The following is a 22,331-nucleotide window of genomic DNA, read 5'->3' on the forward strand; positions in this document are numbered from 1 at the left end:
TGTACAGTTTTGTGGCATGAAACAGAAACGAGTTCTTCAGCCGTTCGGTCCTACAAGTAGGTAGAGTTCTATGGTTATGGTTTCTGAGAGTTCTGCCGGTTTGTTGTTGCCGACTGCTTGTTGTCATGTAGTGCAAGGGATGGTCTTCAGATTGCATCTGTTGAAAGAGTTTTAAGGCTGCTTCGTCACGTCTAGACTTGAGCGTTGGCAGGTGGGCTGTCGTCTGGATACCTCCATTCCCGTTGATAATCCTCGATGCTCTCTTCTGGACAGATTCGACTGTTTTTGACTGGGTTTTGTTACATCCGGCGTACACCACGTTAGCATATTCCAGAACGGATCTGATTAGGGTTGTGTACACTGTCGTGAGGTCGTCTGGGGGCATACCACCTTTAGCAAGTAAGCGAAGATAGTGGAGACGTTGTGATCCCTTTTTTGTCGCATGTGAAATATGGCTATCCCACTTAAGGTTAGAGGTCATCTTGAATCCGAGGTAGGTGGCGCATGTGACAATAGGTACTTCTTTCCCACCCAGTATGAGCGGTGGAAGGACTGGAGGTATTCTGGAGAAGCATATTCTGAGTTCGTACGACTTGTCGCCGTTCATGACCATGTTGTTCTGCGTTGCCCATGAGTCAAGGTGATCGGCTTCCTCCTGCATAGTATCGTCCGTTTCCGCGGTGACACAGGGCATGCATCTGGACAGTCCAATGTCGTCTGCGTATCCAATATTTGTAGTTGTTGCGTGATCTATAACAGTCATCAGTATAAAACAATATTACCATTTGTTTTGAGTCACACCTTGCTGTACATCAAAAGCCAAGCGACGGATATTGTGAATTTGGCCATGGCCCTTTTTGACCTTGACGGAAGAAGTGTCCCTGGCCTAGAGTGAATGGCTATTATAGCCAGGGTTGGGGTTTTTTTCAAACGGCGCCGTCACGTTTGAAAATAGCTATTTCAAACATAACATGTTCATCGCAAGTAACACGCTCATATGTACATACAGGTTAGGCACAGCCAGTGACTTTAAAATACGTAAGATTGGAAGTAGACTTTCTACGTAACACTTGCTGAAGGAACCGTGGCCGGTGGCTGTAAAATATCACTTCTCCGCCAGACGTCGCTTCGTTCGAACATGGCGCAACGGCCATTGCGTCACCATTGTGTCGTGTTTGGATAGGTGATGTGACCACGTGACGTCGTTGGGTTAAAATTGACCAAGAGGTGTAAGGAGCAGCTGTTCAGTAATACCCCTAGAGCGTGGTGTTACCCAGTCTGAGATCGGCTAGCCTTTGCTACACGTCTGGCGTTTATCGGTCTTCGGAGATGGCCCTATTTGTAGTTTGTAACCATTCGAAGCCGGAAAATATCAACATTCAGGCCCCATTCGCGACTGCCTAACTGTGACGCTTTCCCGTCCCTACTTTTCCTAGTCGAACCCTGCGCCCAACATGTTTGCCAAACAAAGGCAAGGGCAAATTATATAGAAAACAAAGACTTCTGGCTTCCAATAGGCTGGAACTACTAGCAATAGGCAACGCGATGGATTACGAAACAATTCTTAAGGATTATTTGGGTGAATTTGGCCGTTTCCAGAAAATAACGGCCTTTTGTATGGCAGTGATTGCGGCTCCTATGGGGTTCCACTCGCTGGCGATGGCGTTCCTCGCAGCCGTGCCCGAACACCACTGTCGGCTGCCCGGCGTGAACCTTCCCGATGAACATCCATCTGCCTGGGCGGCGCATCTGAGCGGTATGAACGGCAGCGTTCCGTTGGAATTTGACGCTAGTGGAGAATGGGGGTATAGTAGATGTCAACAGTTCAACTTTGATGGTTTGAACGTGACTACGGAGAACAGAACCCTCCAACACTGTACAGACGGCTGGGTGTACGATCACAGTCATTACGGAACAAGCATCGTCACAGAAGTAAGAAAATTATCTTGAATTCTTACGCCTCTACATATATTTTCTGAAAGGGCCTACGGTGAGTGTCCAAAGTTCAAAAGTCAATAGCCAAGGACTGCCCATGTTTGATTAATTGCTAAGAGGTGAAGCCAGCTAGCCACTCCGTAAATACATCCCCTCAGCTATGTAATAACTGCATTTCACAAGACATAACTGTGGCGGGCCGCCATTGTTCTAGCCTGCATGTTAGACCCCAAAACTCTGAAATATCTACCGGATAGATATGTTAGAGTTTGGGTGGTCTGGCATCCAGGCTACCGTTGTTCCAGTTACATCAGGATAGCGGACGGATGTAGTAGACGGCATTTGCCTCATGCAAGGTTGTACATGTCACCTCGACGAGTTGTTGAATGATTGAGTTGCTTTACACCTTGTATACACCACACTACAGCATGCGTCTGGGCTATTCGGCTTTATTTCGAAGAATTTATAACGTTGGGTAACCTAAATTCGGGATTTTTCCGATAATGGTTGACTGAAATCAATCTAGCAGAACAATAAACCATCCTTTTTTTCTATTATTCTGTCAGTATCATGTACTATCTTTGCACTAATCATATATATGGTAGATTTTGTCTCTAGTCGTGCTGACACCATAATATTTCAACTTGAAACTACCGTCCGCCGCACGCACAATGACAGTGCTGTCGGACAGGGGGGCACATTAATTCGGGAGAGAAGATTCGTCTTGAATATCTTACCGCTAATCACATTTTATACAGCAGCTATTCGTTCCATCCTTGGCTTGAGGAGAGTGCTATGGATATAGACGTGTCCAAGTAAAAAAATACACGAAAAAACGGCCGCACCGCACACATCAGGCCTTTGCTAACATCCCGTTTGTTGAGTGGGTTGACCGTCACTCAAAGTCGATCCCCACCGTCATGGCAACGTGTACATTATTCATGGCAAGTTAGCTGGATGCCGTAGCAATGGTTATACTACTATGTCCATGTGTTCCTTGTTGTGTTAGGAGCAAACTTTGAGGAAAATATCGTCTTCAGTCCACTATCACACCCAACATTTAGACAAAAAAGTGTTCCTCACAAACCTTTTGTCGTCTGCTTGACGACATGATTCTGGGCCGGTAACAATATGGCGGCGGGAAAATACACGTGCCGTAGGTTGTAGCAACAAAGAGGAGTTTTGATGATTGATCACACTTAGAATCCAGTTGCAGGTTAGCAAAAGAGATTGTAATAAGTTGTCTTGTAAATAATTGTGTTTAGCAGGCAGGAGATGTGACATTTGTCTTATAAACCAGCGAACAACCGTGCAGTGTGAGTCTCCCACGAAGCCCCCAGACTCTGTCAATAAGGGACGGAGAGTTTTTGACGTCGCCAACTTCTAATGCATGGTTATCGAAGCTTTTCAGGCAGTGTTCTGAATGTGTTAGTCTGTCAAGTTTGCATTTCTAGTGGTATTACTGATGTTGCATCTAGCACATATCCCTAAATACCCCGTTTTCGAAAAATCCCGAATTTAAGTACCCCACGAATTTATGTTACCCAACGTTACCTTTTTTAAATCATTATTATCATGGTTTTCTAAAATCACTATTCTGACAAAGCACATTACCCTCACTCTCCCTCTCGCCGCTTTGTCTCCGTCTTCCCCAAGGACTTTATCTGTCGTAATCAGATGCAAGAAGCTCGTCAAGCTTTGTTCTTTGTCTACAGGCGACATGAATTTTTGTCGCCAAACATTTGCATAAGGCTCCCCGCATAAGGTAAATACACAGTCATGTACTTGTCATCAACATGTTTTGCATCGACAGCAGCAAAAGACACTCGAGCTCACGCCGACAACTGAAATAGTACAATCACACAGCATTTTTATCTAATAACAGGCGAAAGGTGGTAATATGCTAATGGGGCTTCTCTGGAGCTTCTCTGGCTAGCATATACGATTTTCGCGCCCCGTGTAGATCTGCCTGGAGATTAGTAATATGCTATTCTTTATTAAAGGTGAGGCGGGGCGCACAAAGAGCTATCCTGTGTTGAAATATTCATATACAACACCGGGTCTGGGCTTCTGATCCCACGTTAATCTCTACAAACTTAATTATGTAATCAATGACAATTGAATTTCAAATATCAGAAGATCGATCTTGTTTTGTCGGCAAATGGCTTCCTCTTGGGTTTGATTGCTTTTTTCTTGAAATCAAAGCTTTGTTGTTGTTTTTTCTCATCAAGCAAGATCAACGTATATTCACCTGCCCTCAAATAACAAAGAATCGTTCTATTCTGGATTCGTTCTAACGAGTGGATTGCGCAGAAAGCTGTAATAATGCTTTTTAAAAACCTGTGTGCACTCTTAAGTGTAAACGCAAACCAAGTCCTTGCCCAAACCGTTAACCTCCTTGCCCAAACCAAGGAGGTTGAATACATTCTGTATTTAACCTCCTTGCCCAAACAAACCATGTTTATCGTCCGCCAGGCCCTGTCAAGGAATTAACAGCGTGACGTGCATTTCAAATAAGCAATTAACACCTTACTGGCGGATAAAGCTCGTGTGCGTAATCTCCAAGCAGATGTAAGGTGCAACTCAGTGTTATACGCGTGTTTTTCGCATAGCCTCCTTGGTCTTGCTAGTAGTCCAAGTTTTAGGAAAAGAGGTTGAAACGTGGACTACATGGAAGACGTACAAAATTCCGTTAACACACTGAACTGGGCACTACGTCTGCTCGGAGCTTAGGAGGGACTGCTTGCTAGGAATTGTAATTTGTGAACAGATCGAGACCTCCCTTCGCACTCCTTCACTGAGCATGCCGGTATCGACGTGTATCCTAGCCCCCCCCCCCCCCCTTCCACTCCTTTGGTTGCCGAAGAAACGGTAGAACTTTGTTTTTGACAAAAGTATTGGGTGACTAATTAATTAATGGGGTAAGCCGGCAATGCAGTTACAGATTTGCAACCATTCTGCCGGTTATTCTATTGTATTCAAGTAACTAAGTAAGTCTGGTGGAAAGTACCGCTACATTCCAACTACAGCCTATTCTAACCTCCTTGGGAAAGGCAAGGAAGACATTACACAACGTAGAAGGAATGGAGCTTAGCCCTCATTGGTGAATGCTTAGCCCTCATGAATGTTACATAGACGATTTCAAACTTATTAACCCCTAAAAGGCTAAACAATGTTTTTTCTGCTCTTGAATTTCAGGCCTCTAGTTCAAGATAATTGTCACAATAAACAGGCCTGTGACCAATGCGCTTTAAAGCTAGAGTTAAAAGTGTAGTATTTGCAATATCTGTCCTACCTAAGAAAAAGTAATACTTTCACAAAAGGCTACAAATTGCAAACTATCTTGTGATAACGTAGTTTGTTTTTACTAAGGCTTGCGTTGACTCACTAGTACATGTACCTCTATCTTTGGCTCCAGTTTGATCTAGTCTGTGACCGGGCATGGCTGAGGGAGACTGCTCATGCCATCTTCATGCTGGGCTTCAGTTTTGGCGGGATGGTCTCAGGTGTTCTCTCAGACAGGTACGTTCGTTTTTCATCATCTACCCAGTCGTGAACAATTTATCGCCGTTAATTTTCTGACTGTGGCAATGTAAAAATGGCAGTGAATGAAATTCAATCAGAAAACAGTACGTACCCAGCAAGAGTTGCACGCTGGTATCCAAACCTATCATAGCTACCGAGTCTTTTTCGTCCTCTCAGCAAATAGAGGACAAAAGAGGCTCGGCAAATATGATAGATTTGCACGCCATGCTAAAGTTTGGTGAGTTGGGGTATTTGGATTTTAAAGCTCATTGCTTTTGAACTTGAACTTTATTGATACATCAGCTTGGCAGTCTCTCAGTCAGAGAGATTTAATTGCGCAGACCCACAGTTCGTCTTATACACTGTATATACTTTTGACATGGCTGTCGTATTGTACCTAACGTCACGGCATGTAGTAACGATGTCATATACACCGAGGAGGGTCTCCTACCGTGAAGAACTCCAACGTGCAATTTTTGTATGTTAAAAGAGTTTCCGTTTTACTAGGTTCGGGCGCCGTCCGACCCTCTTGTGGTGCATTCTCCTCCAGCTCATCTTTGGAGTGGCCTCAGCTTTCTCTCACAACTACGTCGCCTTCGTCGTCATGAGATTCTTCCTGGGAGTCTTGAACGTCGGGATCTACTTTTCTGCCTTTGTGTTAGGTACTCCCTTCTGTAGCTGTAGCATATCTCAAATTGAACGGGTTTGTTTTGATGTTCTATAGACCTTTCTCACGCGGCGGACATGATAGAATGAAATCAATCACAATTGGCCAGTTTAGCCAATGATTACCTGATAATTAGAGAATCGACCAATGAGGAAGTGGCTGCATGACCGACAAATATTTTCATTTCTATGTTTCTATTTTGCATTTCTACGTTTTGACGGAGAAGGGCGGGGACTATGGCATTCGGTCAACGAAGCTCTAAATTTCTGCATCTTTTTCGTGCACTACATTAGTTATGATATTGATACTTGGATATCATATTCTAAAACCTTATGAGATTAAGGAGGAAAGCTAAATCTGTACATTATTTTGCTTCTTTGCCTCATTGGCCTCGTCTTTATTCTACTATGTCCGCCGCGTGAGAAAGGTGTATAATAGTTGTTTTAAGTATGTTCAAACACTTTCTTTGAGTATAAGGACAGTTACGTTATGGCTATGATGTTTCTAAAGAAAACACTGTCTCCTAATACCTTGACAAACTCGAGCAGATAGCTGTTAGAGAAATTTCACCTGATTTCGATAGCTTACCAGTGCGAAAGTTGACATTGTAAAGAGTTTAAACGCTTTTCAGTATCCGATTTCCAAATTTTTTTTTGCAATTCACAGCATGTATTTTTATCATTTAGCAGCTGCTTTTTAACATCTACATTTTGGACGAAAACTTGGGGGAACGGACGAAAATTGATGCGCGCGCGTTTGTCATCCATATATCAACATGGCCTTACGGTCTCTTCCAACAGGTACAGAGATTCTGGACCAATCAAGGCGCACGATGTTCGGCCTGTCCATGGCGCTTTTCCTGGTACTGGGGTACATCGGCCTGGGCGTCGCGGCCTACCTCATCAGGGAGTGGTGGAAGCTGCAGCTGGCGATTTCTGCTCCCTTTGCAGTTTTCCTCAGTTACTGGTGGTGAGGACGTCATTTGTGGTTGTTAGCTTGCTTTCTTACGAGCAATTAGTACATGTCAAGAAGTAGGAAAGGCCGTTTCAAAAAAGAACTTTGAAATGAGTGGTCTTCATAACATTCGTATCTCATACCTTCGCCAAATGATTTGTTGCCATTCAAACTACTTATTCTAAAGGTTTCCCCTTTGATTATGCAAATAATGCCATCATTTGCATAAGACGTATTAGTTAATGACTTGCTGTACTACCAAATGACAAAAGTTGCCCAAGATATGAAAGTCTTATCTTAGCAAAGAAGGCTGTTGTAGCAATTTGTCATTGATTGGGCAAATAAGGTCCTTATTTTCTTGATTTATATGTAATGATATTCATTACTTCAGAAAGAATAAATGACGTGATTTTTTGAATCTCCAGGTTAGCTCCAGAGTCGCCCCGGTGGCTGATGGCGAGCGGGAAGGTTGAAGAAACGAGGAAGACGATCAAACGTGCTGCCAGAATGAACGGAGTTGTTATCCCAGACAAAGTGTATGACCTCATCAAGGGAAACATCACCTCTGACAAGGTTACGGTTAATTACATTGTCATCACCTCGCAAAACAACTTTGCAGTATCACCATCCTTGTAGCATAAGTCAGCACGTACATAGAAAATTCTATTTTTCTCGGGTTTGAGCAAGTGTTTCTTTCTGATAGCTAGCTCTCAGTGTCAATAACTTTTCACACATCCTTAAGCTTAAAGCCAGGTATGATGCTCAGGAAATCATGATGATGTTACTTCCGCATGCTGGACTAAGTTTGTAATAGGAAAAGCTCATTGGAACACCATGAACATTCACAGGATACCGAATCCGCCGAGATGATCGAACGACGGTTCTACAGCATTCTGGACCTTGTGCGCACGCCTACTATGAGGAAAAACACCATCATAACGGCGTTTACCTGGTGAGTTGTCCACTGTGTGCCTAGTCGTGACATTGTAGATAAAATTTACGTAGGATTTGATTACAGAAAACTGTATTTGTATTTGTTTTTATTGACAATGAAAACAATTCATTACACCGGGTCAGCCTAGGCAGCTCTATCTGGCAACGGCTGACCCACAAAAATACAGACGAATGGAGTAAAAAATCACGTAAAGATGTTAATGCCTCATACCTTCGCGTTCTGATAACGTGCTGTACGTACCGTCCTTCTTAGGTTCGCTATCAATGCTATATACTTCGGCCTGTCCCTCGGCGCACCTGAGCTTCCTGGTGACCCCTACTTGAACTTCATCCTCGGCTCGTGCACGGAAATACTCGCCATCCTGCTGGCCTGGTCCACTATGGACAGGTGGGGGAGGAAACCACCTGTTATAGCATCCCTCATTCTGGCAGGTGTAAGCTGTGGAGCAACAGCGGCTGTACCGAAAGGTTAAAGCCTTGTTTTACTGTATGCCGAGTGCTCAGTTTTATAAAGAATATCAAAGAATATCATATAATCCGAAGTCACTCACTGGTCGTCTATCACATCAAACAGATCGTATAACTAATCTGAATAGTAAAAATTTCGAATGTGACAAAATTGAGGACAAAACTGTCACTAAGGCCCCCGGTCTATGTGACCGTGACTGGATTTGTGTAACCCTTAATTTCACAATTAGAATTTCATAGAAAATCTAAAAGTATGACTGAAACACGAAAAGTGTAAAATAAATGTTTTAAATTTTATCTATGACATTCGTTGAGCGATCTGTTAAATATTAGGTCGCAGCGACGTCTTATGGAATGGAGGTGAAGTTAGATTACAATGTTTTTCCCTTACTAATAACATTCTTTTGTCTATCCCAGATTTGTGGAAAGTCTCCACCGGCCTTGCCATCGTTGGTAGGTTTGGGGTGAGCGTGACGTACGCTATCCTCCCGGTGTACTCAGCAGAAGTCTTCCCCACCGTTGTGAGGTAAGTGACTGTGATTCCCCAGAAAGGTTGTGAAACAAATCACAAAACCACTATAACAAAATATTTCTCTCACCAGTAATGGCCTTATGCGAAGAAGTAGGGATCTGTGTACTGACAAGCTACTATACATATATTATAAACAGTTTAGTCTTAAGTAGACTGAGTCTGTGGTCCAGGCACATCAGATTGTGTGTGTTTGGTGTTTATGGGGTGTGTATGGGATGGCTTGTTGCAAAAATATCCTTCTGCAGGAAGCTATTGTACCATTTCTTCATTAATTTTGCAAATGATATCGATGTCAAAACTAACATAATCTATGATATTCACCTTTATCCAACATACATATATATATGCATGTTTCACTAGTATGGATATGCCAATATTTACCACTAAGGAATCATAAAATTTGATTTTCATGATATGAATTATTTGAATCAATTGATGTTCCTTTCTAACCAAGCTACATGTATGTAACGAGTATGAAGTTCCTGTCATTCAGCACAATTGATAGATAATTTTTCCTCATCAATCATGCCAATAACGTCCTAATTTGCATGATTAACGTACTATTGCGGTGAACTTCATCAACGTTACTGGCAGGCCAAAAGTTATACAAATCCATTCTTCCCGACTTATCCTGTTTCAAAGTCTGGAACTGAAACGCCCCTGCAGTTCCAAAAAAAGCTGCTAGAGGGCCCAAACTTGTGACAATTGCTTGCCGAGAACACGAGATGTCAAAGTCGAACGTTCTGCTGCTGTGACAAGGAAAACCGCCAGGGAGCGCAAAGCCTAATAATTTATTCGATACGACTTGACCTAACCACATACCAAGTTTCATGACAATTCATCCTTAGCTTCTTGAGTGATGCTGCTAAACCCCGTGCATGCATACAAACTTACGTACCTACAAACGCTATCAAAAACATAACCTTTTCGGCGAAGATGATAACGGAGAATTAACATACACATCTACTCCACCAGGAACATGGGAATCGGCACAGTCTCCATGCTGGCTCGAGCTGGTGGGATCCTCGCCCCGTTCGTGGCTCTGTTGGGGGAGTACTGGGCCCCCCTCCCCCTCCTCACCTTCGGCATCCTGAGCTTCCTGGACGGAGTCGCCATCTTGGCTCTGCCCGAGACACTGGGCGTCCCGTTACCTAACACACTGGAGGATGCTGAGAACTTCAAAAGGTGCCGTTATATCCAAAGTTTTTAGTAATCGACTGCCTGTACGTACTAGATCTTTGTATGTTTTGTAAAACCATCCAGAGTGTACATGACCGCTTGTGCCCCCCGGCTATAACTAGATTGAGCATTCATCACTCCGCCTGGACCTTGCACTAATATACGTCACTCCACGTGTAAAATTAGTCAAACTTGGCATGTTTTCAAAATCAGGAAAGAGAAGACTACACCGCCATTCTGCTGACAATGTATATTCAAAGGTGCGCTATTTTCTTCGCCTTGCCGATTGTAGGCACGATATACAGACACAGATACAGAGTGCTGACTGCGATAATTTTTCCTTTGAATATACGAACACAAACTTTGCTACGAAATATTGATGATGCTTCATCATGAACACTGTTCTGTTCCTACCCTACAGCACGAAGGACAAACGGACCGAGACGCTGCTGACGGGAAAATCGGAAGAAAAACCAACACTATCACTGGCTAAGATTGTTGAGAGAGTTACTACACTTTAGAGGACGGACGCAGCGTGTTATTAAACCTTTTCATCCGTATGACATCACTGCATATGAACATACAGTCAAACTCCCATTAATGCAACGTGTATCAGGTACACTCCGGTGAAAATCAGGAACATACATATTTGGCTTTTCGGGCCTTTGGATGCAATTTACTGTGTTTATTTTCTTAGACTGATTACTATGGTCAATTGAAATACACGGTAAAGCATGATCATGATATGATCATATTATTATGCAAATATATACGATTGAAAGTACGATAAAAGGACCAAATGTTTGAAATATTAGTGAATGATACAACGTGAATAAACTGTAACACATGCGTCAGTTGGGAGATGTTTGCTTTGCTCTTTCTACATTCTATACAAACCGACCACCATTTGACAGCATATCGTAGAAAACTGTGTCATGAATTGACGAACCACACGGACAGATGCACACAGCTTTGCAAAATAGTAGGTTTGAGAGATCTCTAGTGCAGCACCTCCCAGGTATGCAAAGTTTAGATATACAGGAGTTTATTTGTTTATTTGTTTATTCATTTATTCATTTGGCATGCATTGTATTTACAAACATGCCAGGGTTGCCCAACTAGCTTAAGCTATTACAAAGGGCAACCCTGGGAGAAAAACGTTATCATTACAAATAACATACATAATCATTTCATTAAGCACACATAGAAATCACTACCAAATTAATTAAGAGGTTGACATACGTATTTACAATTATATACACGAATTAACTATTTTAGACAGTGTAGAGTAAAACTTCTTACATTCTATTGAAATACTTGCGTGTAATCATAATGTTAACAGCTAGTGTCGCATAGAAGTGTATACATATGTATATTAACTTAGACCAAGAACGGGTCTCCTAGGGAGGCCCAAGCTTTTCCTCTGAAGGAGGATACAGAGGTAGCTGTACGTGTTTCTGGTGGAAGCAAGTTCCAGAGTTTGGTAGCCCTGTGGAAGAACGCTTTCTGAGTCCTAACGCTTTTGGGAGTTTGCACAGAGAGGTTATTTCCATTTCGGAGGGGATATCTGGAGTCTATGGAAGATGATCTTGTTGTTGGTAGAAGACTGAGTAGGTGGGGTGGGCAGTGTCCGTTCATGAGTTTGAAGAGGGTGGTGACTGTGTGGAATTTACGGCGGAAGGTGAGTGAGGGAAGACATAGTTGGGAGTAGACGGTTCGGTAGGAAGGGTAAGGGATTCCACGGTGTCCACTTATCATTCTAGCTGATCGGTGCTGGACAGATTCAACTGATCTTGCATCGCGTGCGGTGAGGCCTGACCATACTATGTCAGCATATTCTAAAACTGGTCTTATTATGATCTTGTATAGCTGTAGTAGAATGTTCTTGGGCACCTTCTTCCGTAGAGCACAGAGCATTCCAGCCGTTCGTCTTGCCTTGTTTGTTGTGGCTTCAGCGTGCAAAGACCATGTGAGCTTGCAGGTTAAGGTCACGCCCAGGTGTTTGTGGCTGTAAACAACCTGCAGAATAGTACCGGCTAGGATAACTGGGGGGATCCTTTGTGGAAGGGGACGGGTAGTGAGAAACATAACTTTGCATTTGTCTCCGTTGGCCTCGAGTTTCCAGCTTTGTAGCCAGTCTGATACAGTGGCAAGGTCTTTGTTCAGTGAGTCTACAACAGTATTGATAGAACGGTGAGCTGCTGTGAGTGAGGTATCATCTGCGAACAAGTTCGCCACACAGGTTGTACATCTGGAGGGCAGATCGTTTATGTATAAAATGAAAAGTGTAGGTCCTAAAACAGAGCCCTGTGGGACTCCAGCAAGGGGGGTCTTCCAGTCAGATGTTGCGCCATTGACAACCACTCGTTGACGTCGTTCTGTAAGGTAACTCTGGAACCACTCAAGAACCCGTCCACGAATTCCGTATCCTTCCAGTTTGGCTAAGAGGCCGTTGTACCAGACTTTATCAAAAGCCTTTCGTAGGTCCAAGAATACGCAGCCAACCACCTCTCCTTTGTCAATGGCTTTGGTCCACTCGTCAACAAGTCGGACCAGTTGAAGAGTTGTGTTGTCCTGCGCTCGAAATCCACTTTGATACTGTGTCAGCATTGGACGAATGTGTTCCATTAGGCGTTTGATATACAGGAGTGCATCATACTGGGGGATTTCGGGGTTGAGATCTGTTTGGACGTCTCTTTTCAGGGTGGCGGGATTATGTACCCGGGGTGAATTATGTTAACCTTAAAAGACTCTTGAAATGACCGAAAAGAACGATATACCAGATTTTACTCTATTATGTATTTTGTACCATGTGTGTGCAATGATATATTTTTATAGATTTGTTACAAAAAACAAACCTTGAAACTGACATATTTCTTTAACATTACGGCCAGTTGGGGGCATATTGGCGTCTAATGGCACCAATCATGGAGCCAATATTAGGGTCTTAAGTTCGCAGCTAGATCGCGGCATTTTACCTCTTTAACGTTGTTTTTATCGCAATTTCAAGCGACACACTGGCGGCGATAGGGCGACAAGCTGGCGTTTGTGCACGGCACGTTGGCGGTAGCCATTGGCAAGCTGCCGCCAACGTGCCGCCGTCCGGTGAGATCTGGGCTTTACATAATGGAGAGAAATCAAATAAATATTTAGTTTTCCTGGCACGGTTTGTCGAATGTAAACACCTCCTCCTCAATATTCACCGTTGAGCGATATAAAATGCTCCACTTGGACCTTGCACTCATCTTTCTCACTTCACGTCTAAAATTGGTTAAACTTGGCATATTTTCAGAAACGAGTGTTATCAAGGTTAGTTGGGAAGCCTCATGATTTAACGTAATTGGTAATCCGCTCAGAGAATTTAACATAATCCTCAATCGGCGGAGAAAATGTTGCGTAATTCGTAATCACTACCACTCCCACCCCCATGCAGGCCCTCAGGTAGCCCTCAGGTATATACAGTAGGCGCACCTGCTGTTTTCGCGGTCCGGTGAACTCATGACCTCAGATGTTGCGTCGTCTGCTCAATAATCGGCCAGAAACCAAGAAGTCGCCATGGAGTACCGGTACCGGAGAATCATACACGAAATTGGAGAATTCGGCCGTTTTCAGAAAAGTGTTGCATTCTGTTTAGCTGTTCTAGCTGTCCCTCACGCAATGCATGTTCTCTCTATGGCTTTTCTCGGCGCCCTACCTGAGCACCATTGCCGACTGCCTGCTGTGTCCACCCCCGACGATTTCCCCCCATCATGGCAGGACCAACTGGGCAGTTTCAACGGTAGCATACCACTGGAACTAGACGCTAGTGGGGAGTCCGGGAGGTACAGTAGATGCCAACAGTTCAACTTAACTGATGGTTTGAACGGGACTTCGGAGAACAGAACACTCCAACACTGTACAGACGGCTGGGTGTACGATCGCAGCCATTACGGAACGAGCATCGTTACCCAAGTGAGTATCTGATTGAAATACTATGAAACACAGGACAAAGTGGAGAGATTTGAAGAAAGACCGGTTGCAGCTGCAGAGTGGTCAGACCACTGCAGCAGCAGAACACATTGGACTACGTAAGGGTTAAGCACCTGTTTTGCCCTCCCTTTCGCATTGTTTGTGACAAATTCAAATAGAATAATAAAACAAACAAAAACAGTTAAAGGCATGTCAACAGTCTTGATCTTTGCACCGACCAACATCGGAAATTGTGGGCACCAGAATGCTTATTACGAATGATCACGTTATACATGTATGGACGTTATAATTATCATGGCGTCCTAGTTTACCGTGATAAAGGATAACATGTCAAGTGGCATTATTAGGGGTTCATTACAGATGAAAATTGCACTGAAAACCCCGGGACCTTAACTGAAAGCTGCCTTTTTCGATGAAGAACACACACACACACACTCAAACACACACACCAGCCAACCTTCCCCTGTCAACAGCCGCGGTCAAAAGATCACATCCAATTTTTTAAAAAGCGAATAGTTATAGCTCTATACCAACCAGCCACTTGCTTGCCAATAGGCCTTTTTATTGTATTGTAATGTTTTGTTCACACCAGTCGACCCCCAATAACCTGAAGGCAAATATTCTCATTTCAAGGATAGGCTCTTATTTGCCGTTTGCTCAATACCTGAAGAGCAAATATGCTTAGCCTCAGCCCTGGTCAGCTGGTTGCCGTGTCAGCACAACCCTTCCTTAGTTGGTAGGTGATGCGTAAATAGCAACTGTGCACTGCAAAAGTGAATCGTCACATGCACAGTGCGACATGGGGCCTAGCTGGGCATACATATCTGGGGACAACCAGGGAAGATTGAAGTGTTAACCGTTCTTTGCAGTTGAAGTTACAAAAACATGCAACTGTAACTTATAATGGGAAAGCACACACACACGCACGCACACACACACACACACACACACACACACACACACACACACACACACAAACACAGACACTCACGCACTACGCACGCACACACACACACACAAACACACACGCAAACACACACACAAACACAAACACACGCACCGAGCACGCACATACGCGCACACGCACACACACACGCAAACACACACACACACAAACACACACACACACAAACACACACACACACACACAAACACACACACACAAACACACACACACACACACAACAGAGAACAAGAACCTTATAGCTAAAAGTATACATACTACATAATGTTAACCCAATTCTACAGAATGATATATGTTATCATAAGTGTCTGCGGTCTCAGTCAGTTTTCTACCCTTTGCAGTTTGACCTGGTGTGTGACCGAGCTTGGTTGAGAGAATTTGCTCAGTCGGTCCACATGCTGGGCTTCAGCTTCGGTGCCATCACATCAGGAACCCTTTCGGACAGGTGGGACTGTCGTGTTGAGGCTGTTAACGTTCATACGGAGATCTGTTCCGTTTAGCAATAGATGAAGACATGTACATGTATAAACACAGGGCACGTGTGTTAAGCACTGAGCGCGCCTACCATGCATAGAAAACAAACAAATGAACAAGAAGATAAATAAATACCATATTGGTAACCATGAAATTTCACATTTGGATTTTCAGATTTTTCTTATGAGATCATTTGCATGAGCGAATCGACCATAGACATCCATATTTGCCAAGATGAAAATTTGAAGAAACGCACTGAGTCTGACCGAACCCATCATAAGGATTTAATATTGATGACGCGAGGATCAACTTTCATTACTTAGGTACGGCAGGCGTCCAACTCTTCTATGGTGCATCTTCCTCCTGGTGGCGTTCAGTGTGACGTCAGCTTTCTCGCCCAACTACATCGTCTTCGTCATCCTGAAGTTTCTACTCGGAGCAGTCAACGTGTCCATCTACTACACAGCCTTTGTGCTAGGTACATGCAGATCTTTTTAAACGGCCAAGTTGTCCAAGAATGTACTTGGAAGATATAATGTTTTGACATTAAACGTCTTATAAGGTTGGATAGATAGGACATTTGTATTGTGGAGAAAGCAACATACATCTGCTGATTTGGATTTAGTTCAACAGTACCGACTTTATACAATATGCCTATCAAATCATCCATGGCTATTTGGTTAGTCCCTCTCTCAATATAATTTTCACATTTCTATCCCTACTGATACTGCATTTTGATCTTCTTAGCAACTAGTCTACAGACGATATCTAAGCGTTATTTTTGTTTCCTTGAACAGGTATGGAGGTTTTGGACCACTCTAAGCACACGATGTTTGGGATGTCCATGTACCTGTTCCTGGTCCTGGGATACATCGTACTTGGTGCCTTGGCTTACATCATCAGGGACTGGTGGAAACTACAGCTGGCGATTTCAGCTCCTTTCCTACTCTGCCTGAGCTACTGGTGGTAAACAGGTTATTTATTGTGACAGTTATAAAACGGAAGCTGCAATACATCAATTACATATCAGGTTTTACAAGTTAAAAAAAAACCCTCAAGATATCACATATAATACATTACACAAAACGTGTTACTGGTGGTAAACAGGTTCTTTATTGTTATAAAGCGGAAGCTGCAAATGCATCGATAACATATACGATTTTACAGGTTGAAAACACATCAAGATACTACATTTTTTTAGTTTATAACAAAGTCACACAACCCACTTGATACACACAACGTGGGCCGTGGGACATTTCATTATAGCCAATGCCAATAATGACCCATCAACAGTGATCGATGTACGCAGTTGCCGTAGTACACTAGACACGCGGTGAATAGTTTCACCACATTAACAAATCACCTGAGAACAAAGTTCTTTGTACACAACCAGAGAGAATGCCTAGTCAACGTTTTGATGACCGCCTGTCACCTTCCACGGGGCCGACACTAGTCACTTTTGTTATTTCTATCCGCACTTTGAACACACTTTTCATTGCTCACCTGTAGTTAGCTTTCGGTCATGAACTAGGTTGCTATCTCTATATTAACTTTTTTACAAAGCATGGAGAGAGTGGCTTGCTCTGCGATTATAGACAAAAGACCATGACATGCATTCGTGGTTGACGATGGCCGTGGCTTTCCATTAAAACATTTCACATTGAAGAACATTCAAGTCACCTGATCACGTTTAAGTAAAACATTGATACAGTATGCCCTATGGGTAAGGTAGAAGAATTTTATTACGCGACAATTGCAACAGGTACAATGTATGGCAACATGACAATCGAACTATAATAATTTCTATTGTCTAACAATTCTAAAGAACTTATATGTCTTTGTCAGAAGAAATGAAACAGCCAGGTATCCAGGTATCGTAATAGAGGATCAGAAGAGATTGACTGATAAACACATTTTAACGTAAAGGTGAAATGCCTGAAAAAATTATTATGGATGAATATATCGCTGCATGTTAGGAAGCGAAGGGTATGGTCTTTTTTTAAACCCCAAAAGATAGGGGAAGTTTATTGTGGCTGTTTGGCACTTATACCGACTTTGCCGTCAGGTTGTTGCCGGAGTCTCCGCGGTGGTTGATTGTTACCGGGCGGATGGAAGACGCCAAAAGAGCCATCAAACGCGCGGCCAGAATGAACGGAGCTGACTTCCCGGATAAACTGTACCGTGAAATGGACTCCAACCTTATCCAGGTGAGCATGAACACACACTCATAGAAGTTATAGAGAGAAACTTTACCCTAAATATCAAACACCATTCCCTTCCATTAGAATTGATAGAATTGTTTTGGGACAGGAATGCGAACTGATACTGAAATGAAGAACATTTTAATTTATTCTCTTCGTTCCAAGTAACGTTAACTCATTGTCGTTTTTGATAATCATATGTTCTAAACTAAATGTGAGTGACGTCTAGCTATTGTGAGATCTGAGTTGATAATAAATAAAAGTCATGTTTTATATTTCATGATTATTAGAATCCATCTCAGCTAAAAGTATCTACTAGGTGATAATTGTCAACTCTAGACTACAGCCTGCTCAGTCACTGCATAGATCACATAATAGATGTATTTCCGAATAGAACGATGGAAACGACGAAAAAGGAAGAAGAGAGCACAATCTGCTGGATCTGGTGCGCACACCCAACATCAGGAAAAACACGCTCATAGTTGGATTCACGTGGTGAGTAAAGAAGTACACGTTCTTCGAGCTCTGATCGTCTCCCTGTGTCTGTTGTACAATTCTTTGTCGTGCGTCATGTTACTTTAGAATTAAATTTCTTTATATTAAAAGCCTTTTTCCTGACATCCCTCGTCATGCTATTAGATTGTTGTAAATAAACTAACTATATGCATATTTCGTAAATGACCCCTTTATTTTAGGAAATATGGATGTAGAAATCGCCAGTTTCTTTGACAATATGTTCTATTGAATAGATGGAGTATGATGCGTACTGCCTTCTCAGAGTCAGGAATTAGCAACGTAAAAAGAAATAAAAGTTTTCATGTCCTTTCCAGGTTTGTTATGATAGCTGTATACTTCGGCCTTTCACTCGGCGCACCAGAGCTCCCTGGCGACCCGTACGTGAACTTCATCGTGGGTTCCTGCATGGAGATTGTGGCTGTTGTGGTGGCCTGGTCCACCATGGACAGATGGGGGAGGAAGCCTCCTGTTATAGCGGCCTTCATTGTCGCAGGAATAAGCTGTGGAGCCACTGCTGTTGTGCCAAAAGGTATAGAGATTCTTCAAATAATACCAAGCCGTATTCAAGCCAAGAACGATAGTTAGAGAAGATACAAGTACAGAGTGAAATATTCTATCTGCGAAAAATAACGTTACATCGCAAACAGAAACAGAGATACCTTTTAAACGCAACTTGATATAATTTTAGATAGCTAAACAGCTTTGGTTGTGTGTATCTATGGGTAACAGTGCCATGTGTACATAATTTATCAACTATTCTTCCTCAGAACTGTGGCAAGTGTCCACCGGCTTATCAATGGTGGGCAAGCTTGGTGTCAGCGTTACGTACGCGATTTTCCCCGTGTACTCAGCAGAAGTCTTCCCAACAGTTGTCAGGTTCGTGAACTATTCTAACGGAAACATGATAGGGTTTTAAATTTCGGTTGTGTGGCATTGGTACATTAGCCAGTCTAACTAGACTGGCCATGGGCTAAAAATGACGCGTTTCATTCAATTCAGAGATTCTAATCTCTCAGAGAATTACGCATACGTCATAGCACTACACTCCTTTGATTCTCAAATTAGTGTACAATGTATACCCTGCTTGGGGATTCCAGAAAATGAGCATTGCTATCCCTCAAAATGGTATGATGTCTGTCAATTGTAATAATTTACAAACAAACGTACTGGAATATATAACGTTATATATATATATACATATGTATGTATGTATGTATGTTTGTATATATGTATGTACGTATGTATGTGTGTATGTATGAAAAAACTTATTTCTTATATGTTTTCTTTCGTAGAAATATGGGAATCGGAGTGGTCTCTATGATAGGCCGAGCTGGCGGGATCCTCGCCCCGTTCGTGGCTCTGTTGGCGGAGTACTGGGCCCCCCTCCCCCTCCTCACCTTCGGCATCCTGAGCTTCCTGGACGGAGTCGCCATCTTGGCTCTGCCCGAAACACTGGGCGTCCCGCTACCTAACACCCTGGAGGATTCTGAGAACTTGAATAGGTATTGCTCACTCCTGTACTATTTTACATGAAATTCAGTTTCGCCTCATTGTTCTATCAGAATACAGACTTATCGTCTAGCCACTTGCATTTTTTTTACCAAAGAGTAGTAGCCTGCATTAAATATAATGTCTAGAGACATTTCTTTGTTGTGTTGGTGGTGGAATCGATGGACTGTTGCCAAACATGGCTAAGTACGTATACGACGTTGCAGGTTTTTAGTTAGATATTGTACAGTACAGATGGATCTTGTAGCATTTTTAAGTTAAATGCCAGTGTTGGAAATACTTACATAAGTCAGCATGGGTGTTTTACCAGAGAGCAAAGGTCCATTAGGTGTAAACTATATATAGTCAGTATCTATCCTTGGTACTGGGTATGCCATTTGTATGCACTGTTGATATGCTTAAAAGCAACGCTACTGTATGTGCACTGCAACGCTAGATATACTCAGTATCTGTCCTTGGTGCTAAATATGGCATCTTTATGTCATGCCTGGGCCTGATACGGGTGTTCCGGGCCGTGTGATAACTATCCGGATCACATAGGGTTCGGGAGGGTTATCACACAGGCTTCCATAGAATATTTCGAACGCATTTCGAGCGCGCCGGTTGCGCGGCCGTCGGAAATTCGAATACCGGATTCGGAGATTGGAATAAATGTTGCTACAGTTTCTTGTTCGAGGACACAAAACTCCCTCAACTTCTGGCGCATTCCGCATTGAAATGTGTGTTTTCTCGGGTGGGTATGACCAAGGTATGACATAAATAAAATACAACACGTTGTATTCCGCATCACCCTCGGTCCCAGCCCTCCCGCGGGTCGGATCGCCCTCCGGCCTACGGCCGTCGGGCGATCCGACCCGCGGTCGGGCTGGTACCTCGGGTGATACGGAATACCCCGTGTTGTATTCTATATGTATGCACTGTTAGGATGCTAAAAAGCAATGGTACAATATTTCAGTGTAGTCAAGGTTTTCTATCAAATTGAATGGTTCTGACAGTATGTTCACAGTGCGAGAGGCAAATGATAATGAATGAGGAAATTCTGTAATTCTAGTGTTTCCATAATGGGACATTGATACATGAAGCATATGTAATTTAAGGTAGGTGGAACATCAATAGATACAATATATGCAAAGATGGTCCTAATTTGCATAAATGTTTCAATTTTTAAGTTATTACCCTATGCTAACTAACCACCTACCAAGCACAGCCGTTGTTCACTTTAGTATAATCTAGTAATTCATTCACGTGCACTCCATCTGCCTCCGGCCTCGAGCCAATAAACTGAAGTCACAAACCTGTTTTGACCTCAAGTAACCCCGCTCAAAGCAAATATATCCTTACAAGCACATCGCTAAGACAACATCAGGCTCCAACGTGCCATTTGCTCAATAGCTGAACAGCAGATACGTTTGTGTCCAGCCCCTGTCACTGAGCAGATCGCCGTGTCAGCAGTAACCTACGTTATCTTGTAGGTAATATGTAAATAGCAACTGGACACAACGTGACAGTACACGTGATAGCTGGGGCGCTGATTAGCATACATTACTTATGCATCTCTAGGGACAGCCAGACAGAATCAAAGTGCACAAGTTACAAAATTGCATCAGATTCTGTATCTCTTGATGTGAATGTTTACAGGACACATTTGTTCCATAGACTGGTAGCATGTATTTGTTTCTAGAGACCTTTCATTGCGTGTGTTGGCGGTGGAATCATCAATAAAACTGAGCCTAAACATGGCTAAGTACGGCATTCTTGCAGCTTTATAGTTGATTACTATTCAGATGAATCTCGCTAAATGTCAATATTAGAAATACTTACAAAACTCAGTATAGTTATTTAATTTCGGCATCATCATATGGAGAAAAGCTCAAGTAGGTGTCTACTTTATACAACCAGTATCTGTTCTTGGTGCTGACATTTGTTTGCACTGTTAAGATGCTAAAAAGCTATGCAACAGTATTTCAGCGTATCCATGACTAACAATAGTGCTGTTTGTTTTTCAGTGTTAGAGGCAAGAGTTCAGAGAACTCGGAGAAGATCTTGCCAGACGAGTTCCAGAAGACTGAGGAGACTGAGATCTATGATAGGATCACAGTTTTGTGATAGAAAAAAGATTCTGCAGGAGTCAATACTGTGGGTAAATGGTATTAAAAAGAATTAAGATTCACCACAATATGTCTGGCAGCAGGTATCAAGAACTGAAGAAGGGAACAGAACAAAAGGAAAGAAGGCTAGAACAACATAGCCTTAATACATGTACTGTCGTCCTTGTTAAGCACAGTGAGTCATGGGTAGCTGCAGTCGACACAAGCTAGGTAAATAAGAATGGATCTAAGTTTAACAACCATAGGTCCTGACAAAATAAACAATTTTTGTTCAAAACCAGTATTCCATCTATCGATATCATGTGCAACTACGGTTGCGGGAGTATGAAACACATCTGAAACACTTTTAAACACTCTTTTTTTTAGTTTGTGTAAG

General features: G+C 42.8%; 2 protein-coding genes across 2 annotated transcripts; both read left to right on the plus strand.

The window, feature by feature from the left end:
* The first annotated feature begins 1,517 nt into the window (after positions 1-1,517).
* On the plus strand, positions 1,518-11,068 carry LOC136430174 (organic cation transporter protein-like). The gene is made up of 10 exons (XM_066420515.1): positions 1,518-1,932; positions 5,354-5,457; positions 5,968-6,122; positions 6,928-7,096; positions 7,507-7,654; positions 7,930-8,033; positions 8,289-8,503; positions 8,921-9,029; positions 10,011-10,220; positions 10,636-11,068. The coding sequence occupies exons 1-10, from the start codon at positions 1,546-1,548 to the stop codon at positions 10,733-10,735; spliced, it is 1,701 nt and encodes a 566-aa protein (XP_066276612.1). The 5' UTR covers positions 1,518-1,545; the 3' UTR covers positions 10,736-11,068.
* A 1,639-nt stretch (positions 11,069-12,707) lies between these two features.
* LOC136430175 (organic cation transporter protein-like) lies at positions 12,708-22,238 on the plus strand. The gene is made up of 10 exons (XM_066420516.1): positions 12,708-14,165; positions 15,489-15,592; positions 15,945-16,099; positions 16,419-16,587; positions 17,687-17,828; positions 18,217-18,317; positions 18,653-18,867; positions 19,106-19,214; positions 19,631-19,840; positions 21,854-22,238. The coding sequence occupies exons 1-10, from the start codon at positions 13,770-13,772 to the stop codon at positions 21,951-21,953; spliced, it is 1,701 nt and encodes a 566-aa protein (XP_066276613.1). The 5' UTR covers positions 12,708-13,769; the 3' UTR covers positions 21,954-22,238.
* Positions 22,239-22,331: the final 93 nt, after the last annotated feature.

Source organism: Branchiostoma lanceolatum, chromosome 3, assembly GCF_035083965.1.
Source record: "Branchiostoma lanceolatum isolate klBraLanc5 chromosome 3, klBraLanc5.hap2, whole genome shotgun sequence".
NCBI classification, from domain to species: Eukaryota; Metazoa; Chordata; class Leptocardii; order Amphioxiformes; family Branchiostomatidae; genus Branchiostoma; species Branchiostoma lanceolatum.

Bases quoted from the DNA above. Each gene is read 5' to 3' on its own strand.
- LOC136430174 (XM_066420515.1), top strand. From the start codon at position 1,546: ATGGATTACGAAACAATTCTTAAGGATTATTTGGGTGAATTTGGCCGT. The intron at 1,933-5,353 runs GTAAGAAAATTA...CTTTGGCTCCAG, and splicing joins GAACAAGCATCGTCACAGAA to TTTGATCTAGTCTGTGACCG. The intron at 7,655-7,929 runs GTTACGGTTAAT...GAACATTCACAG, and splicing joins GAAACATCACCTCTGACAAG to GATACCGAATCCGCCGAGAT.
- LOC136430175 (XM_066420516.1), top strand. From the start codon at position 13,770: ATGGAGTACCGGTACCGGAGAATCATACACGAAATTGGAGAATTCGGC. The intron at 15,593-15,944 runs GTGGGACTGTCG...TTCATTACTTAG, and splicing joins TCAGGAACCCTTTCGGACAG to GTACGGCAGGCGTCCAACTC. The intron at 16,100-16,418 runs GTACATGCAGAT...TTCCTTGAACAG, and splicing joins CTACACAGCCTTTGTGCTAG to GTATGGAGGTTTTGGACCAC.